Genomic DNA, 21,230 nt, shown 5'->3' on the forward strand with positions numbered 1-21,230 from the left:
CCGAGACAGGGTTTCTCTATGTAGCCCTGGCTGTCTTGGAACTCACTTTGTAGACCAGGCCGGCCTCAAACTGAGAAATCCGTCTGCCTCTGCCTCCCAAGTGCTAGGATTAAAGGCGTGCACCACTGCCTGGCGTGTCTCCTTTTCTTAACCTACCTCACTGTCTGTATTGTCTTCTTTAGAAATGTTGTTGTCATCATTGTTATTCTTTAATATGTGTGCATGATGTGAGGGGCCAGGCACCATGACTCATATGGAGGACAGACAGCATGGAGTCATCTCACTGCTCTCTTTTATCTCCTTGGTCCATTGATCATTTAGATTGCATTTTCTTAGTCTCCATTTATTTGGGAAGCTTGTTTTGTTTTGTTTTGAATTGGTTGGTTTTTCCTGCTCAGAGTTTTAATTATTTCCATCTAATGTTAGGTTCAGTTACTTTTAGCTTTTCTAGTTCCTTGGATACAGTATTAGAGATTTTTCTCTTTCTTGATGTGGGTTTTGATGGTTATAACTTTCCCTCTTGGTAATGTTTTTGTTGTATCCCATAGGCTAGACCGTTATTTTCCCATGTTTTATGAACATTTCAATTCCATTAGTTATGGGAGGAAGAATGGCTCAGTGGTCAAGAGCATTGTTTGCTTTCCTAAATTGGATTCTATTCCTAGTACCCACATTATGGCTCATCTGAAACTCCAGATCCAAGGTAGTTTATGCCCTCTTCTGACCTCTGTGGGCACTGCACATACATGGTACAGAGGCATACATGCAGACAAAACACTCATACACATATAACAATAACAACAATAGCAAAAATAAATGAAAATTTTCCTTCTTTATTTCTTCCTTGACTGATGGGTATTCAAAAGTAAGTTATTTAATTTCCTTCTGTTTATAGTTTCCAATGGTTTTTCTTTTTCTTGATTTCTGACTTTTTGCATTATGATTAGAAAAAATATAACCAATTCAATTTCAATTCTTCTAAACTTATCGAGGCTGTTTTTATTGCATGTTGTATAATCTATACTACCCAAAGCCTTTATTATTAAATCTATCCTAGATAATATCTGCACAGAGAAAAATACATATTCTGTAGCTGTCAGAATGCTGTGTTCTATAACGGTTAGGTCTATTTGTTCTCAGCTGAAATTTAACTTGGCCACCTATTTCTTGATTCTCCATTTAGATGACCTATCCATTGCTGGAAGTCAAGTATTAATGTCTCTCATCATTATTGTATTGCAGTCTATCTCTCCCTCTAGGTCTATTAAACTTTGAATTATGCATTTGTATATTCAGATATTCAGTGCATATGTTCATCAGCTTTTTGTCACTGTACCAAAATACTGGAGATAACCTAAAATGAAGAGATTTATTTTGGCTCACAGTTTCCAAGGTTTCAGTCCATGGTGGGCTTGGCCTCACTGCTTTGTGCATAGAATGAACCTGAACATTACAGTGAAAATGAATGGTGGAACAAACCATTTCACATTAGTGTTGCTAGAAAGCTAATTATTGTGGCTAGAAATCTAAATCTAGAGAAAATAAAGCCAAGGCCCCAAAATACTTTCAAGAACATCCCCACCACACACACACACTGATCTAAATACCTATAACTATGTTCTATGTCCTAAATCTCTGCCACCTTCCAAAGCACCATGAGCTAGAGACAGAGCCTTCAACTAATGAGTCTGGATGTTAACGAGCTGTTAAAACCAAAACCCTTTATACACTATAAAATAACTTTCCTTTATCTCTTTTCACTGTTTTGGATTTTAAATCTATTTCATTTCACAGAAATATGGCTGCTTCTCCTTTTGTAGAATCCCTTTTACATGAAATTTTCCTATCTCATCCCTTCATTTCTAAGATATATGCATTCTTAAAGATAAATTAGTTTATTGCAACCAATATATGATTGGGTCATTCATTTTTATCTGTCTAGTTACTCTATGTGTTTTAATTTAATAATTTTTCCATTTACTTTCAAAATAATTACTAGTACATAAGATCTTACTATCAGTGTTATTTAAAGTTATTTTCTAATTGCATTGTAGTCTATTTTCCCCATCTCTCTCAGTTTTCCTTTGTGTTAAGCAAATTGTTCCAGTCATGTGTTTGATCCACTACTTATAATATTTGGGTTTCCTATTATAGATACTTAACTTGTGGCTACTATGAGGCATATAAAAATCATTTATTTTCTAAATGTTAGCAACTTCATGTGGCTATAAAGATAACAACAGAATCAAAACAGTAAGAAAAAATATACTAATAAGAACGCTCTCCGTGTACACTTCATTTCTCCTCAGGTTTTTAATTTTTAACACTTTACCTTATGACTTTTATATTCCTCATCTTTTAGTATATTAATGTATTCATATTTTCATTTTTGCTTTAGTCTTCATGCTAAAGCTATGAATAATTTATGCACCATGCTTACAGAATTAGATAATTCTCAGTTTCTATAATTACTCTTTCTTGTGAGTTGGATGCCTTCCCATGTTGAATTTTCACTCATTAGTATCTTTTGCTTTCGTGTTTGCTTGTGTCAAGGGGCTCAGAAATATCTACTCTCAGCTTCTGCTTGGGAATGCCTTTATCCCTTCTTCCTTCTTTAGAAAAGATAACACTACTGGGGATAATAAGTTCAGCTAACAGATTTTTAGTACTATGAAAACCTCCTCATCGTTTGAGTCCTTGGTTATAAGGGTAGACAAAATTGAGTTAAATTTGCCAAGTGCCATTTGGCTTTTCGCTACCTGTATATTTGAACCCTTTTCAAGGGCTGGAAAATGTTCTGGTGTTATTAAACTGTCCACTCCTTTGCCAATCTCATGTCTTTTCTTGATCAACCAAATATTTGCTCTTTTCATACGGTCCAGAGTTTTCACAAGCTTTCTTCATTTCTTCTTTTTTTTTTAATTAGGTATTTTCCTCATTTACATTTCCAATGCTATCCCATTTCAAACGTCTGTTTTCAAGACACCTATATTCAAGCTGACTTCTGTCTAGTTTACCCTACTTTTTGTTTCTTCCATAGTGTTGCTGTTGTTGTTGTTGTTGTTGTTAATTTTGCTGAACATATTTTTCAGCTCAAGAATCTCTGTTCAATTTTTAATTTCTCCCATCCTTGTTAAGTTTCCTTATTAGATTATCAACATGTTTCTTTAAACTTTAAACAACTGTTGTAAATGCTCTGCTCTATCTAAGCTTTATCCTATACTGATTGCTATTTGATTAGTTTCTGGTACCTTATTTTCAATACTAAGTGAAATTATGTTTTCCTGAAAGCCCTTGATGCTTGTTGCATGTAGTGTCACCCTGACATTGAAGGGTTCATTATTTATAACAGCTTTAGTTGTGCCTATCTTAAAAGAAATTCTAAGCAGGCTGCTTACTTTCCCAGAGCCTGAAGTTACTTCCATTGTTTTGGCACTGAATAACACCCAGGCACAAATTTGCTGAGAGTCTTCTGTGGATGCGTTGTCAACATTTTTAGGCCTATACAGCAATCCACATGCTGGTCTGTTCCAAATAAACTATTGGCATTTCTTAAGAAGAAACAGGAGAGGACCAGAAAGATGGCACTGCTAGTAAAGGTGTCTGTCATCAAGCATGACAACTTGAGATCAACTCCCAGGTCCAATGTGGTAGAAGGAGAGAACTGACTCCCACAGGTTGACCTGTGATCTCTGTATATGTGCTGTAGCATGAGCACACCCACACACATACACATACACGCACAAAAAATTCACTTGAAAATATAACGAAGATAGAGTTGTGAAAGAAAAGGAAAAACAAAAAAAATAGTATGTCTCAACAAGTTATTCTCTGGGGCCAGGGTCAGCCTCAGGTTTCTAGGTAGTCATACCTGCGGCTATTTATACAATTATGTTGTGTCATACCCCAAACCCACAACCTGCTATGATCATTATAATCCCAAGGTAGAACCAAAGCCCACACTTCTATGATCCATTTATTATTGAGGTAGACACATGTCTCTAGATGGCTGCATCTCACTACAGGCATTGCTGTCTAGAATAAATATCTGGCAGGCTCAGGCTAGACATCTTCACCAAGCACTACAGCTATTCCAAATGCTCTGTCTACAGGTCTTTAGTAGCTGCCCATGGTTAAGTTTTATCAGTCTAGCATAAACTTTGATGACCAGGTTTTCTGCTTGATGAATGGGCTCTTGGGCCTTGCTCTGTGGTCTGAGGGTAAGATTGTGTTGTGAAAGTAGGCTCCACTGTTCACTTAGGCTTATGGCAATCTCACAGCAAGGACCTATCACACCCTGAGTAGGAGTAATCAGTTCCAACCACAGATTAGTTCAAACCACAGATCTACCCTGACTAGGATTCACATCTGCACCTCAAACCATGCTTCTAAAGACCCATCTGAGAATACTGATTTGCAGATACTTGGCTGGCCAAGGTTATGGGATAGGTAGTAGCTATTCTTCAATACTTTTCGCTGCCCACTCATTGGCTGCCGCCACCAGATTAATTGTAGTAATTCTCAACTCAATAAATGCTAACTTTTCTACAAGCATGCTGGAGTGTACTCCAGCTTCTCTGGGGGAACCTAAGGAAATAAGTAGCACTATGGAAGCCCAAGACTGAATGGAATAGATGGAAGGTGGTGGAGAGTGAGACACACGGACCATTGGAAAGAACACTGCCCTGGGCAGAAAGTTGACAGTACAGTGTCTCTCCTTGAGGAACTCAAAGGTGTCATGTCTCAGTTAGTAAATCCCAGGGAGAACCAGACATCAGAAGAGCTCAGTGCTGGAAACTGTCTGCTCCTGTCACTCACAACCTTTGCTGTGATCCTATGGATCCTGCTTTCACTAGCATGTCTAGGATATGCATGTCCTAGATATACATTCTCTGTTTCCATTCCTGGCTTCAGACTAGGGAAAGTGCCTGCTGTTGGGCAAATGGTTCACATTAAGTTGATCCATATCCTAATTATCAGTTGATTGTCATTGAGACCTGAACTGAGAGAGCCACTGCCAGGCACATTCCCAACTTCTTGCCGTTAGCATGAAGACTTCAGGCCCACAGCTTTAAGATTCATGCCCCGATCGCACAGGTACTGCACATGGAGTAGTCCCAGAGAGACAAATGATTTGCAGCAGAAAATACCAAAGCGACTTTTGAAACTCTAATAGCTTTCTGTAAACTTGGGTTGTTCCTTTGACATGGCACTTTCTTTACTACTGCAGGATTAGGACTCTTGGTTTACTCTCAAGGAAACCTGTTGTAGAATGTTCACAGTAGATGTGAAAGAGAGTATAAAACATCCACCCCACCCAAAGGAAGAAATAAAACATTCAAATTATCTGAGAAGTTTCCTGGGTACCTACTCTTTTCTGAAAGATCATACCTAGTGCTGACTTCCCAGAGACAACTCCAGAAGCAACCCTAGACTCTGAGGAGTTAAGGAGCATACTGTAGATTCCATTCACATAACCAGTCTTCTACCTAGAGTTCCACACATGGTCCTTAAAACACAGGCTTTGTGCTCATCCTTACTCCTTTTGACATGAGGACATTATGGGCTTTTTATTGTGCTTGTTGCATTCTGATTGCAAAAGTAATCTTTTCTTTTGGAACTGAACTTGGAAAATGCACAAAAGTATTTTTTAAAATCTGCAGACCTCAAGGGATAATAAAATATGTAAATATGAGTATATAGTAACGAAAGAATAACTCCTGCTAACATACTAGAATACAGCATTTTTTCTATATAAAAATATATATTTCTTACTGCATATTGCTATCAGCCTACATATATAACTTTTCCTCCTTCATTATGAAACATGACATGGTGTAGAAAGGTGTGGAAGATCTATGTACACTGAGTAACAAGAAAGTGAAAAGTAGAGAACTTGTTTTTGCCCATGGTCAGGTGAAGAAACCAACTGCTGTTCCTTATGAGCACACTCCACACACCACAACTGCCATAATTCCCATTCTGTTCTGGATAGTTTCACAACTTACTGACATTGGGTGGGTGGGTGGTTTTGTTCTTTGGTAGGATCTCACTCTGTAGCTCAGACTGGCTACAGACTCATGGCAATCCTCCTTACTCAGATCCCAAGTGCTAAGTATCACAACCATGTACCACCACACTCTGCTAAAAGAAGTCACAGGACACTACTAGCTAAATGCCTCCAGAAGAAAGAAAACCGAGCTTTCCCAGTACTACTTTGTCCTCAGTTTGGCTTTAGGGGGGAGTGAGAGCTAAGTTCCCACCTCAATGTTGGGACATGTGACAGAATTGTGGACAGAATTCTAGGTGTGAAGAAGAGATGGCGCAAGCAAAGGATCAAACCTCGTGTCTGCTAGGGTTGGGGATAGGCACACCCCCATGAATGTAGAGGCCTGCTTATTTCTTCAACACCTTTCAGCCCATGTGGTTTTTGTTGGCCACTTCCCCATCTTTGTCACAACCTGGTACCAGACTGTCTGAGTCTCCTAGAGCATGCTGAAATTTTCACCACCTAGACCAAGTTGCTCAATGTCTACTGTTGGCAATTCACCATCCTTGAGGCTTCTTTGCTCTGTCTGAGTGGTTGTTGTTTGAGGGCTTTATTAGTTGGTAGTCTTACTATTGTTTCAAAAAGTGTTCTGGCTATGTATCCCAAATTACCCCGAGACCTTGGGTCTATGCAGTCCTCTTGCCTTTCTTTCTCTTCTGTAGTAGCTATAGTGGCACCTATATGTCCAGGTCTGCTTTTTAGCCTCACTAATTATGATGCTATTATCTCCTCTTATGTATTCCCTTTCCTGGTGGGAATTTATTTTTAAAAACAAAATTAACAACAGAGACTGGCTGTAGTTTCATCAGTCTTTGAGAGAGAGTGAGTTTAGATGCATTCATTAGATTTGCTCTTTCAATCAGGAAGTCTCCAAAGGAAATCCTGCCTCTCCCTTCCTTAGTTGTCTGAACCTGACTGTCAATTGGATGTCTCCCCTGGAAGCCCAGAGCCTAGAAGCAGTGCTTGCTCTGTCCAGCAAGAAGACAGACACCAAGGGAACATGAAGTTGTGAGGAGACTGCCTTGTCTTGAAGCATGATGATTAAAAGCCTAGATTTTTTTAAACCTCAGACCCTGGCTCAGCCAGGCTACTTGCTCACTGCAGGTGTTTGAGCTAGCTGCAATAAGGAGAGAAAGAGATGGCATTCAATTTTGGCTGTTACTGACCCAGAAGACTTCTGTGTAGCTAAGGTGTGTGTTTTCTGCCTTTTATTTAACGGAGAACAGAAACTGCACGACATAGCCTAACACTGTGATCCAAAGAAAGAAGATTGTTAGGGACATTTTAACTCCCAGAGGCTTCTAGGCATAAGATCAATCTACTGCTACGTGTGAGACCCACTTAGGGGAGAGTATGCCTTCCTTTGCCTCCCTTTGTGTTTTGACTGGGAGTGATAGAGATTTTCAAAGTGTCTGTTACTATCTTGCTGCACCTGAATGAGTACTTCAGGCCACTCAGGATTGTGCTGCTGAAATAGGGCTGCACTGACTATCTGCTGGAGTAGCTTCCATGTGCCGTTTGCAGGCTTCTCTTCCTGATGGACTACTGAAGCACTGCAAGCATATGGTAATGTTGATGGAGGTCCATTTCTTTCTGTTTTTTTCCTCTTTATTGTCTGAGAATTTCATGCATGTACACAATATGATTTGATCACATCTATCCCTATTCTGACTGCTAATTCCTCTCCTGACTCCACCAATACTGTTCGCTTCCAGTATCACATACTCCTTTTTTTTTTTAAGCCATGAAGTCCACTTGGTATTGCCTGCATGTGCATGTGTAGGACTTACACAGGCCTTGTGCATGTACTCACAGCTACTGAGAGTTCATGTGAGTGACTGCCCTTTTATGTCTGGAAAACTCCATTTCCCTATAATCATCTACTACCTTTTCTGTTACAATCTTCCACTCTAGGGTTTGGAGGAAGGAGTATGATATAGATATTCCATTTAAGTCTATGTACTCAAGTCTCATATTCTCTCCATGGTAACCAGTTGTATGTCTCTGCATTCATCACCATTTATTACAAAAAGAAGCTTCTCTAACTAGGGTTAAGAAATGCACTAATCTATGGGAATAAAAATGAATTAGGGAACCATTTAAAACTATGCCTACCTAGCAGACTAATTAGTAGTAGATTCTTCCCCAGGATCTACAACATTGCCAGCCATGAGATTTTGGACCAATTATTAACAGTACTGAGGTACTTTAATACTCATTCAGGTACTCTTTCACCTTATGAAAAAGGCCTTAAATCCAATTGGCAAGTGGTTGTCCCACACTCTAACATCTGTACCAGTTGGTGTATCATGCCAAGCCTCTTACAGCTGAAGCTCACAGTGACCACAGCTGGATGAGATTCCTGATTCCTTTTCTCCTCTGGAAGCACTCACAGCTTATGGATGCTAGTCAGTAGTAGGGATGATGCTTCCAGGTCAGTGCCAGCTTGCTTTCTCCAGGTTCCATAACTCAGGTATCTTCAAGAACTGGGTTTTACCATCCTCTTCTGAAGAGTAACCAATAATGGGGATTGCCAGTAATTATTGTGAATCTATAGGACCACACAACTAAAAAAGAAGTAACCCATGTCTGACACTAGACTTTTATTTGATAGCCTATGATTGATATATATATATATATATATATATATATATATATATATATATATATATATCACCTATTATAGGGTAAGTCAATTTAAATTCCATATGTGTATATGTGTACTTTACTAATTTTCTACAGTAATAAGTTTCCATATGGTTTATTCAAAGGTCTTTGATGTTAGTTGTCCCTCCCCATACTCCCTCTGATACCTTGCCTTCCCATACCTCACCTCATTCAAATGTTTTTTGATCAATTACTCCTTGTTTCTACTATGCATCAACTGTGTTCTATCTACTGAAAGCCTCTCCCATGATTCCTTAGTCATTTCCTAACTCTTATGGGTAAATAGAAGTCCATTCCTTAGTAATTTCATCATTAAAGCTTTTCAAGAAATGAATTACAGAGAATTCCCAAGAAACTAAAACAAAACAAAACAAAAACAAAAAATGAACAAACCTTTCATTCTCTATAAATAAACCCAATGCCTGGCTTTCACAATCTCATCATGGACTAGAACAAGTTTCAGAACCCAAGAAATGGGTGTATATCAGGACTTTTCACACTCCAATGTTTAAAGGAGTATTTGCACTCTCACATCTATAATCCCAGAATTACGGAGGTAGAGGTTGGAAGATCAGAATTCAAGGTCAGCCTCAGCTACATAGTGGGTTCAGGAAGGTTGAGGACAGTCTGGAACCCATGAGAACTTGTTTCTGCAAAACTTCTATAGAACAGTATTTAGAGTTATCAAGGAGATAAGCAAGTAGGCATGAAGAATTGTGAATTCTAGAAAATCACAGTCCTCCTCTATCTCACCTTGATGAACTTGCTCCAAGGACAAATGGGAATTTGATGAGCTACCCAAGTAGAGTGGCAGCAAGCTAGCTTGCTAGCATAGCAAAGGTCATCAGAACAGCAAAGAATGCTTGAGCCTGAGAGGGAATTGCTTGTCCATTTTAAATGAACATGTATTATTTCTAAAATAGTCCAGCTAGTCATTTTCTTATTGCCATATTTAAATATATATAGTTTATCTTAAAATTATTGTAACCTCCCCTGACATACCTTGTCTGTACTTTCACTATAACACTTTTCCAATTCAAGGCTTATTTTCCACATTACAACTTAGTACATGCTACATGTGGATTTGGGAGTGAAGTAAACCCATATCCACATATTCCTTTGGTACTAAATAGCTGTGTGACTTTGGGCAACTTAGTTAATCTCTCTGGGCCTCCATATCCTCATCTGAAAAGTAAGGTCTATAGTAGATCCTACCTCATAAATAGCTACTTGTAAGGACAGAGTGAGATCAAATGTTTAAAGCCCTCTATTTAGTCCTGAGAGCAAAATAAATGGTCAATAAATTTACCAGTGTAGGTTTTATTGTTATTTCAAATAATATATGTATAGACCATACTTCTACAATATATCATCTACTTGAAATAGTTCTCCTTGATAGGTGGTCACTGTTTCTTATAGTTAGTTGAATGCATCAAAATGTTTTTGCTTTGTTCAAGGAGTGAATATTCCCCTTTCCATTGGGCTTCTGGGTGAACACAGTAGACTACTTATAGCTCAAGGATGAAAAACAAGAGACACTACTTGACACAGAAAAAAAAGACCACTCCCCATTATGCAGGCTTCCTCCCTCCTTTGAGACTATAGCTGCTGCTAGATGCTTGTGTGCTTGTTAGGGAGACAAGGCTCAACAGCCACCTCCTTGAAGTTGTGAAGCTTTTGCCAATGTGGGCATCAGAATAAGGTTATTTTCATTGCTGTATCTGAAGGAACTGGATCATGCATTTCACACACTCAGAAACAGTGAAATCCATGACACATAAAACAGGATGGCAAGGAATGCCCACACTAGCCCCAAAACCTTAATACCCTGCCGGGATCTGGTGCAGTGAGGACTGCAGCTCAGGATGTAGCTGAGAGGAGGAGGCACAGGTTTGGCTGGTTTTACACTCACCTCAGCACATCTACACACTAGTGCCTACAAGCCATGGTAAATTGTGTGCTCTATTATGAAGGTTGGATAGGGGTGGGAGGGATTTGAAGGTGCCAGTCACTGTCAATAAATCAGCTATCTGACTTAGCTTTATTCCTGCTTTTAACAAGTCAGTATTGCTTAAGGCAGGACATCACTCACATGAAGCCCTTTTATGGGCATTAAGTATTCTCCCAAATCAAACAAAATGCATTTTTTAAAAAAGCATTGGTACTATGGGGGGGGGGGGAGATGTCACAAGGTAAGTACGTTTTCTTTGGAGAGATATCATACCTTCCAACTGACCTTAAAAGGAGTCTGTGACCCATAGCAAGCTAAGAGCACAGAGATACTTGGTTTTGCTTGCCCCAGACCAGTTGATGTATATAACCACAACGCTTAAAGATTCCAATTAGTTGGTCAGGGCAGTGACAAAATCAGTCAGAAGCCTTTTGTGGCCAAACAGCTGATGGATTGTTCAATCGCTTGTTGTAGACTCATGTAGACAAAGCCTGCAAGCTTGGGGAAGCCAGGCCTCCCCATGTCAGCCTGGGGCGACAGCCCCCATCCCGCCAGGCCCTGGGGAGTGAGTCCTTCCTGCCCGGCAGCTCCTTTGCTCATGAGCTGGCCCGAGTCACATCCACCTCCTCGTACAACACCTCAGAGGCAGCCCCCTGGGGCGGCTGGGATCCGAAGGCCTGGAGGCAGGTGCCTGCTCCACTACTGCCTAGCTGCGATGCTGCAGGTAAGTCACTTCCCCATGCCTTGCTTTCCCCATCTGTCAACGGTGGCACAATCCCCTGCTCAGCCTGCCCACCTGCCTCACAGGGATTGGGAGGAATTCAGGAGGTGGCAGCTCTGAAAAGTAGGCCCTTTGCAACCAACAGGGCTCTGTACATCTATGAAGGATTTCTACTACCTTTTACATTACTTTTTTTCTTAGCATTCGTTGGCAAAGTGAGGAACTCAAGCAAGCAGTATAGTCCAAGCACCTTGGCCTTAACTTTCTCCCATTGACACCTACTTTCTAACACCTCATTTGCTTCTATGCTTGACTGCCTGCCTGCCTGCCTGCCTGCCTGCCTGCCTGCCTGCCTGCCTGCCTGCCTGCCTGCCTGCCTGCCTGACCCTGTGTCCCAGAAGGCAGGCTACACCTCCAAATCTCCTACCCAGTGCCTGACTGTCTGATACCCAGTGAGAATTCAGGAAATTCAGGAACTCCATCTTCTGATAGTGCTCTGCTATGGGCTCCACCTCCCAGTTTATTCTGCGGCCTCACTCGGGAGTCATGCTCCAGAAAGAGGCATCTGGGTCACCGCACAAAAGGATGGGCAGTCTAGGGAGACATGATTCAATGTCTATGCCGAGACTACCAAAGCTACCTATGAGTTTGGCTCAACCTCTCTCAATTCTAGAGTCTAGAAGAAATGACTCGACACACCTCAGAGTCCCATTAGTGGCCCAGAGAGCAAGGTGATGGATACCAGCCTTGGCAGATTTCATTTGAACCATAAAGTTATTGTTCTGAGGCATGAAATATCAATGCTCACAGGATGTCTGCCCTGTTTGTATAGAAACCTGCAGAAGATGGTCATCGAGCTGAAAGGACCTCCAGAGATTCTGGCCTTTAATGGAAATTCTGCTTTAGTACACACAGCTTTGTTCTCTTTATCCTATGTGCCCTGGCCTGGAAGAACAAGCTGTGCTTTCCAGTTAAGGGCTATTGATTTCTCTCTCCCTAGAAGTCACAGCACTTCTTAGCGTCCCCCTTTTCAGCTGAAACCAGAAGAATCTTGTCCAGCCCAAAGCTCCCAGGGAAACTGAATTATCAAACCCTCAGGAGACTCCATCCACTCTGAATATCATGTTTTCACCCAGCCCTGCCCAGCTCTTCCTTGGCCTTAGAAACCACATGAGAAGATTCCTGCTAGTTTGCCTGGAGGATTCCTATTCCCAACATCACAAATTCTATGCTTAGTCCAGTGCCTTTCATGGTGCAGTGAAGGCTCAGGGAGATCTCTCCACTTTGAGATTTAGGTCTGCATTCCATTTCAGTCCCTCTTCACTTCAGCCAGTGGGTCAGAGTGAGCCCGCGGTTTCTCGTACAGAGACAGAAGAAAGACAGGTCTCCTCTGCCTGGGAAGCATCCCTAGCATTTAAAGCAAAGACTGCAGGGATTGGCCAGCCCTGAAACCACCAAGACTAGGTAGGAGGGGCTTATATGGGCTCTGGTCAAGAGCAAAGACAACCCTAAGGTACAGATGAGCTACACAAAGCTCTGTCATTTAGTTGTTATGACATTTCTTTTGTGAAGCCCTGGTGATGGCTTCAGAATGCTCTAAGGGTAGCCCCAGCAGTTTAAGTGAATCTTGCAGCCATTTATGCAGAGGGGCGCAGAATGACCTCAACAGACCAATACTACACTGGGTCTTGCCTAATAAAGAAATGGTGTGGCACATGTGGTTATAGTGTGACCTGAAGGCTCTACTTATGCCTGTCCACTAAGTGTCCCTTCACGTTGCCATAGTGCCTTTAGAAGACAACCTACCTACTTGTGTCTTGTCCATTCCCCTGCCTTGTGTAAGCTCCACACTGATAGAAACATTCAGTAATAACCACATGGTGGGCACAGTCTGGCCCTGAGCATAGCATCTGTAAATATTTATCAGCTGACTGCTGAAGTGATTGGTTGAGCTACTCTGTAAGCCTTATCTTCCCAGGTAGTACTCAGACAGATAGGATTGGGGGACCTCACAGTGATAGGCATGGGGTAGTTGCTTTCAAGTCCAGCTTCCCAAGTCCACAAAAGAAATGCTTTTCCTTGTGGAGTAATAGACACACTATGCCAAAGCTCATTAACCCTTGGAATAAATAACAGAGTGCCTTCTGTAGCCTAGTCGGCTGGCTTCCATAGGGGACACTTAAAGGGCAGTGCCTGCTGCAAGAGCCGTTGGGTGGGAGGTGCCTTGTCGAGAAAACAAGCTCCTCTTCTCTCTTTCTCCTTTCCCCTTCTTCCTTCTTTTTCCTCATCTCTCTCTGTCACCTCCCCTTTTCCTTTCCTCTCCTGCCCCTGGAATCTCCCATCTCCTGCTCCTTCTCCCCAGTTCATCAGGGTCTCTTTCCTTTGCCCCACTCTCTCCATTCCTCTCCTCCTCACTCAGTTCTCTCTCCCTCTCCCTCTCCCTCTCCCTCTCCCTCTTTCTTTCCTATCATCCTCTTCTTCCCTCCATCAATACTCTATATCTCTAGAAGATCACAGGATAGGTAACTTTTGTCCAAATCAGGCCACAATCCAGGGACCTTTTGTGGGACATACCTCTAATTCCTGCTGGTTTCCATGACCCTACCCTCACATTGGAGAGTAAGTCCCTTTGTGTAACTGTTGAGTGGGTAACACCTGATTTTCCCTCTTTGAGAATGAGAGAGCAGACCAAGGCTGTGGCACAGAGGGCCACAGGAGACATCAAGATGCTAACTAGATCTGATGTAGCACAAGCTCACTTCTGGTGGGCTTTGTGTTGAGATCTGTGCTGCTGATAGGCCATGGCAGCGTTGGGGCATCCCAGACCTTTTGCCTCTCTCCTACTTGGCACATAAGCTAAGGCAGTAGCTAGTGTCCTAAAAGCCTCAGAGACAAGTGGCAGTTTACAGATTCTTGAGTATCAGCATGAAGTTTCCAGAAAGGCAGGACCTGTTGATGAATGTGGTTAAATAGAGCCAGGAAAGGGTGTTCCAGGGGAAGATCTGGGGCTTTAGTTACCTGAGACTTTCTGCAGGTCCAGGCCTTAGGCTTCCAAGCGTAACCACAAAGGGAGAAACAGCCTTGAGCTCCCACAAAGCCTGCTAGTCAGTGTCCCATACAATTGCAGTTCTGGAAACCTGACTCATGTAATGACCCCTCCATATGTGCTTAGAAAAAGCCACCAGACCTGGGCTATCCCTCACAAGAGGGACTGTCACTAAGCAGCAATTCTCAGCCACCATTTCCTCCTGGTCACTGAAACCATTTGTCATTTCCTGTTTTCTCCATTTTCCTATGGCTCTAATTGTCAGTGTCAAAAGGCAACAACTGTTTTCTTGGGGCTTATCTTTGTAGCACATTGATTCAGAACAAAGGATGGGAGCCTTGTCTGCAAAACAAAGGAAGCAGCCTCCTCTGGAGGCCTGGAGAGAATGCCTGGCGCCCTCTGCCAGGGACTGCAGGACCCTGGTGGGAGCAATGGGCTTCAGGGCAAAGAGCCAGCTCATGGAGGACACACAGACCCAAGGGTCTTATGGAGCTGGCTGTCAGCATCCAGACAAGCATGGAAGTCCTGTTAGGCCCTAGCCAAACTTCCCCTAGACACACCAGAGACTCTAGGATGTATTCTTTCTTAGACAGAGACTTCCCTGCACCCTATTTATCCTTGTGAACCTGACCCAGGTCTACAGTTCTCTCTCTTATCTGATAGGCCAGGTGGACTAGGATCCCATCCTTTGCTGCCTCAAGTCAGCCTTTCTTTCTGTCTACCATGCTGCCTAACATACTCTCCCTGTCCATCTTCTCCTCTGTATTTTTCTGCCCTACCCTGATTTCTGTTGGGTTACACTCCTACCCCCCATCTGACCCTGCCCTTAGCCCCAGACAACACTGATACTTGAAAACTAATAAAGCAAACAGGGATGGTATCCAGATGGGTGTGGGCATCGGTGGCCTTACAGGCAGGAATGAGTGGAGCACTGGGTCTCCAGTCAAAGAGGCATTGTACTTGCTAGCCAGGTTGCTGTGGGCTGTCACTTAATCTCTTTTGAACCTCACATGCCACATCAGTAATCTGGGGACCTGGTATCCCTAGGAGGAAAAACAGAACTGAAAGAGCCATCTTTAGAAATGGTCACCCACCCAGAAAATCTTTAGGCAGATTCAAATGGACTGGACTGGGCTTGTCACGTGACCCCCCCCCCCTCTGAGTTATGGCCTCATGACAGGAAACAGTGGGTGTGAAGTGCTCCGGACAGTAAGACAGATCCACCCCACCCAACTCCCTCTAGCCCCAGTGCTTTAGTAGGAAGAGAATAGCTCTGCTGGTCAGCTGAGATGGAGCCTCACTCCCTGCAGCACATCCCCAAAGCCCCAGTCATAGCAGAGGCAAGAACTCCACAGGAAGCTGCCTAAGGGCACAGTAGAAAAGCAAAGCCCAGTCTCTGGAAATTGCTTATGCTGTAGTCAGTCTCCTCTGTGCCATGTGTTTGTCCTCTCTGCCTTGGCAGGAACTAAGGCCAGGAGCTGCTGCCAGGCTTGTGAGCTGGGCACACTCCCAAGCACTGGCCTTCCGCCCCACCCACTGCCACACCAGCCCTTCTCAGTGCAGAGAAGGGCTTCTGGGAGCATTTTGGTGGAGAAACTGGCCCTACCCAGGTATCCCATATCCTAAGATCCAATCTGGCACCTGGGGTCTCCAGGCCAGCAGGTGACCTAAGGGTGTGTGCTTCCTGGCAGCAGCCTTTGAGGGTTGGCATATTTGCAACAGACTATTTGAGAAGGGGAGAGAAATGGAGGTGGTAGAAGAGGGTGAGTCCTGACCTGTTATAGTCAGGTCCTGCCAACATGAGGGGCTCAGAGCAAGCTGCGGCCACTATGTCTGGCCTTCAGCCTTCATCAGTAGCCTGGCTACATTTTTGCCCATAATCCCATGGTTTGGAATCCCCTAATTCCAAACTGAGTGTGGGGCCTGAGACCCTGAAGTAGGGCCTCTACCACCTGAACACTTAGTGTACTTGGAGATAAAGACAGGAAGTTCCTCCCACTCTCTACTCTGAATCAGGTCAGGAGGAAGGGAAATGGCCAGTGAGTGTATGACTACTCCTGGTGTGGAATGGTATGTCTGTCTGACCATGTGACTATCCAGGAACATCTGTACCAAGATTCAGGACTCCATGAAAGTCCTGTAGAAATTGGCCCAAATAGCCCAGAATGTGCTCTACTCCAGCCCTAGCACCCCAGCTTACCAGCCATCCCTTGACTGTGTAGTTAGAAGTATTTATCCCCTATCCCCCATTGCTTACCATCCTCTGGATATAGCCACTTTATCTGAAGCTCCCAGAGTGACATGCCCAGATACCTGTTAGTACTATGGGTATAGTTTGGCCAAATCAGAGTAGTATAAGATGGTCACCTCCCTCCTTCTTCATACTTTGCTTCTAATAATGCAACCTAATGTTACATTTGCTCGTTTGGCAACCATATCTCACTGCTGACCCATCCTGAGCAGACTGGCATCCAAAATGTCTGTTTTTCTGTGTACTCTTGCTATTACACTCTCCTGCCCCATCCTATGCTGTTGTAGTTGGTTTCCTTAACCCAAATGCAGACTCTTTGTGTCTATTTGTAGGGTCTTGATGGGAGGGTGGGGCATGCATGTGAATGTGTGTTGATGTGTTCACTCATGCTTTTGCTGCACCAAAGTCAAGTCCTAGGTCCCTACACAGCAATACAAGGCTGGTGTTTATTGGTATCTGTAATCTAATATGGCCTTTCCATCTTCTGTTTAGCCAGAGAAGCAGAGATCAGGTCCTATGGCAATGACCCCTAAACAGCAGAATGTGTGTATCGCCCAGCAGATAACTCAATTTCAAGGTAAGTAGAAAAGATCAGTGTTTCCCAACAGAGCCAGTGAGGTGGATGGAGCATTGGTTGATTTCTGCCATGTGAACAGGAAGAAGTCTGGAAGTCACATGAGTGGTGCCCAAGATAGGGGTCTGAAAGTAATTCACCTGCCTCTAAGAGCACAATCCAACCCAATGGGAGCCCTGCTCATATGGTTCCAGTATCACTTTAAGTGAACAGATTGATTAAATGAAGTCCAATCTCTCAAGGTCCCAGTTCTGTTGTTCTTGCTGTTGCTCATTGCTATCTGGAGATAGGGTCTCATTCTGTAGCCCAGGCTGCACTTAAACTCCAGCTATCGCTGTGCCTCAGCCTCCCAATCTGTTTGGCGTACAAAAGTCCATCACCATCACCCCACCTTCATTGAGAAACAGACCCCTTTGGGCCTTGCCCTCCCCTCTAACATAAATGTTCCAATTTATTTCTAATGGATTTCATAGCCATTATCTCTGAAAGGTATGGGGTTTGAGATACTCTGCCCTAGATATTGGTTATGTGGGAGCAGAATTACTCCCACAGCCTCCACAGATAACTAAGGATTTTTATCCTATATTATACCTATCAATGTCATTGATATTTATTGACAGTAGTCAGAAAACCCCAGCTCCTGCTTCATGGAGCTCACAGATGCACCAAGGGGCTTTGGGGATGTGCTGCAGGGAGGGAGGCTCCATCTCAGCTGACCAGCAGAGCTACTCTCTTCCGACTAAAGCACTGGGGCTAGAGGGAGTTTCCTGTTTCTCCACCACAGACGGCCCAGGTCATGAAACTTCCGAGTTTTCCCTCTTTAGTAAGGACCGCCACTGTACTTCAGATCAGAACTGTGTGAGCCTCTAGTCTGAACACTGACACTGCCTAGGCTGTGGGACTTTGGGGGGAACAGAATTCTGTCTTCACTCCTGTGTATTGCATTTATCAGAGGGAAAAAACTAAAGCAAGCTCTGCCCTCTGTTGTCTAAGAGGCTGAGCTTTCTTCCCCAGGCCTGCCTTCTACAAAATAGGAACTGTCTGTTGAGGGATGGAGAGTGTCAGAATATTAGAGTAAATGTAGTCCTAGTACCTGCCTTCACAGAGACTCTAATATACACGAAGAGGCAGTCAATTCCGTCGGCATTTCAAGTCCAGCATTACTTGCTCTTTGTAGAGCAGTGGTTCTCAACCTGTGAGGCAAGACTCTTTTCTGGGGTTGACCTATCCTTTCATAGGAGTTGCATATCAGCTATTCTGCATATCAGATATTCACATTATGATTCTTAACAGTAGCAAAATTACAGTTATGAAGTAGCAATGAAAATAATTTGTTGTTGAGTTTCACTACATGAGGAACTATATTAAAGGGCCACAGCATGAGGAAGGTTGAGAACCACTGTTGTAGAGGATGCTGTGAGTACACAAAACCTTCATTCAAGGCTGCAAGCAAAGGAATAAGGCAAGTTGGTAGGGACTGGGAGAGATAGTCAAGGGTATGAATGGAGACAACATTGGGCCTGCAGCTCCTGCCCAGTGACCATAGCCCAAATAGAGGACATCTTTGGAACTAATCCATATGTCTCTTTCCATGCAGCAGTACAAGAACAAGTCATCTCCAAGTGTAACCAAACCAAGAAGGGTCCCCCATCCAACCAGCAAAAGATGCCACCCAAAACTGAGCTCCTTCAGGACAATCAGATTCCAAGAATATTACCACCCACAAGTCACATGGGTGTTTTGTCATCAACTCTGAAGAAGCAGCAAGTCAACACCGGCCTTCCATTTCCCATCTCCTCAGGCTTGGGTCAGGATTCCCTGAATAGTCTTGGCTCTGTCTGTCCCAAAGCCAAGGCCATGCCCTTAGAAGTGCCCCTGTCCAAGCTCTGTATCAGTCTCCTGGGCAGCCAATCCTTGACTCCCCACCAACTCAGTCTCCCCAGTGTGCCAATGATGTCTTCAGTGTTCAGTAATGCAGTCTGGACAGTGGCAGCTGCAACTGTAGCCACGCCAGTTTCAAAGGAATCACCCCTGAGCCAAGTAGATAATAGAATTGTGCCGCATTTTGATAGCAACTCCATCATCTTTGCCAAGGCACCCATGAGTATACCCCCAACAGATCTAGTATTTCCGTCTCAGAAGGTTGTGGTCCAGGCCAATCAGATGGCCCGAGGAGCCAGGCCTGGCCAGAAGGTGTGTGCTGCTCTGGCCAGCCACAGATTCAGCCTACTGGGCAATCAGAACCTTGTGCAGAACCCAGCACAGGGGCCCGTGCCTGTGTTGAGCACCAAGTCCCTCCAACAGAGCATAGCCAGCTGCTCTCCCATGAGTCCCATTCAGGGACTAGAGCCTCCAAGCTATGCAGCTGCTACTGCTGCTACTAGCCAGTCCCTAGGTACATTGATTCGAATGGGCACATCCCCTGAGACACAGGACAATGTCTTGCCTCAGGCCCAGTCCCCAATAGATGGTCTGATTTCACCATCATCTGCAGGCAGTGAGGTGGATTTCATGGAAGAGCTTTTGGAAGGCTCCAGTGTGGCCCCAGATGAAGACTGGGTGTGCAACTTGAGGCTGATAGATGGCATTTTGGAGCAGCATGCTGCTGCCCAAAATGCTACAGCCCAGAATGCTGACTAAGTCACCCAGGGTGCTGAGGAGCTATAAATCAAAGTAGGCTGCTCCAGAAAAGCCCCATGCCATCACTCAAAGGAGTGGCCTGAATCTTCAGCCAGCTTGAAACTGGCCCCAGACACCCACACTAGGGTCATAGTCTGAATTCTATCAGCCCTACCCGTCCCTCTATCTACCTGATAAATAAAAAGCTGGTGATTTTTCAAGCTACTTGTACATATTTGAAAATTTTGTAAATGGTTTTCCTAATCATAAATGACAGAAGTATTTATACTTGGTTTTGTGGCTTTGTAAATAAAGTGGCAGCTTTGGTTTCAATAGAGTTGTGTTTATTATACATTGTTCCAAATATGCAGACTGTGTTGTTCGCTCCAGTGATAACCTTGTTAAACCAGGTGGCTGAGTCACTGAGGTTTTCATGCCACGAGAGACGTGGATGTGACCAAGGGGTGTTGTGCAAACTGACAAATGCCAACTAGAAAGCCACTTGGTCATTACATTTCCACTCCATTACAAACTGTACTACCCAATGTGACTCTTAGTCTTTTGCAAGCCTTGAAGTCTCAGCTAGTTCTTTCCTAATGAACATTTACAGCAAAAGTCACCGTATGGTTAAGTGTCCCACAGACACACTCATGGGAGGCCAAGAGTGTCCTTTAGGTTTGGTTAAGAGAGGTGCAGAAATAGCCTGTGAGCTGAGCACTGTGTGAGCTGGCCACCTTGAGGAACTAGAGCGTTCCCTTCCCTTTGTCACCTATGGTGATCTTCAGCTGCAGAGAAAGCCCCAGCTTTAGATAGCTTTGGTGCACCATCACAGAGTAATGCTTTAAAGTCTGCTTTAAACCATTTGACACTCATTTTGATGTGAATCTCTGTGGCTTGGGGGGAAAGTCTGTAAACATTAATGGTTGATTTGGGGTTTGTCTTTAATGGTTTCTATTTGCAGTTCTTGTCATGTATATTTAAGTGTCTGTTAGAGAAACTCCACAGCCACTGTCCTGTAAACTTTGCTCAGTGTCCAGATTTTGTGTAATCACATTTTAATTGACACCCTGTATTTTGATTCAACATTTGAGATCTGGCATCTATTTTGAGTCAGTGATTTTTTTTTGTTGGATTTTCTTTTTCTTTTTTTTTTTTCTTTTTTCTTTTTCTCTTTGTTCTGTAATAAACAGCCAAGAGAAAAGTGTCTCTGTGTTTTCATTTTCTTCAGGAAGCATGTAGTCCCTACAAACCCAAGTCAGTTCTGACTTTGGTGCCCTCAGAGGATGCTTCTATCCTATGCATTGCAAAAGTTGCTGCAGCAGAGTCAGGATACTTGTGTGTATGTGTGTGGT

At 43.4% G+C, this 21,230-nt stretch overlaps 1 protein-coding gene across 3 annotated transcripts in view; it reads left to right on the forward strand.

Annotated features, from left to right (window-relative positions):
• Mamld1 (mastermind like domain containing 1) overlaps positions 1-21,009 on the forward strand; it is a 102,985-nt gene extending 81,976 nt beyond the window's left edge. For 2 of the 3 annotated variants that reach the window (XM_021153298.2, XM_029473609.1), the window contains 3 exons: positions 11,142-11,391; positions 17,178-17,262; positions 18,857-19,702. In XM_021153298.2, coding sequence (XP_021008957.1) covers positions 11,142-11,391; positions 17,178-17,218 — 291 coding nt within the window. In that variant the 3' untranslated portion in view covers positions 17,219-17,262; positions 18,857-19,702. Of the gene's footprint in view, positions 1-11,141; positions 11,392-17,177; positions 17,263-18,856 lie in introns of all 3 variants that reach the window. The other variant, XM_029473610.1, reaches the window with a different exon arrangement.
• The last annotated feature ends 221 nt before the right edge of the window (positions 21,010-21,230 follow it).

Source organism: Mus caroli, chromosome X (genome assembly GCF_900094665.2).
Source record: "Mus caroli chromosome X, CAROLI_EIJ_v1.1, whole genome shotgun sequence".
Classification (NCBI taxonomy): Eukaryota; Metazoa; Chordata; class Mammalia; order Rodentia; family Muridae; genus Mus; species Mus caroli.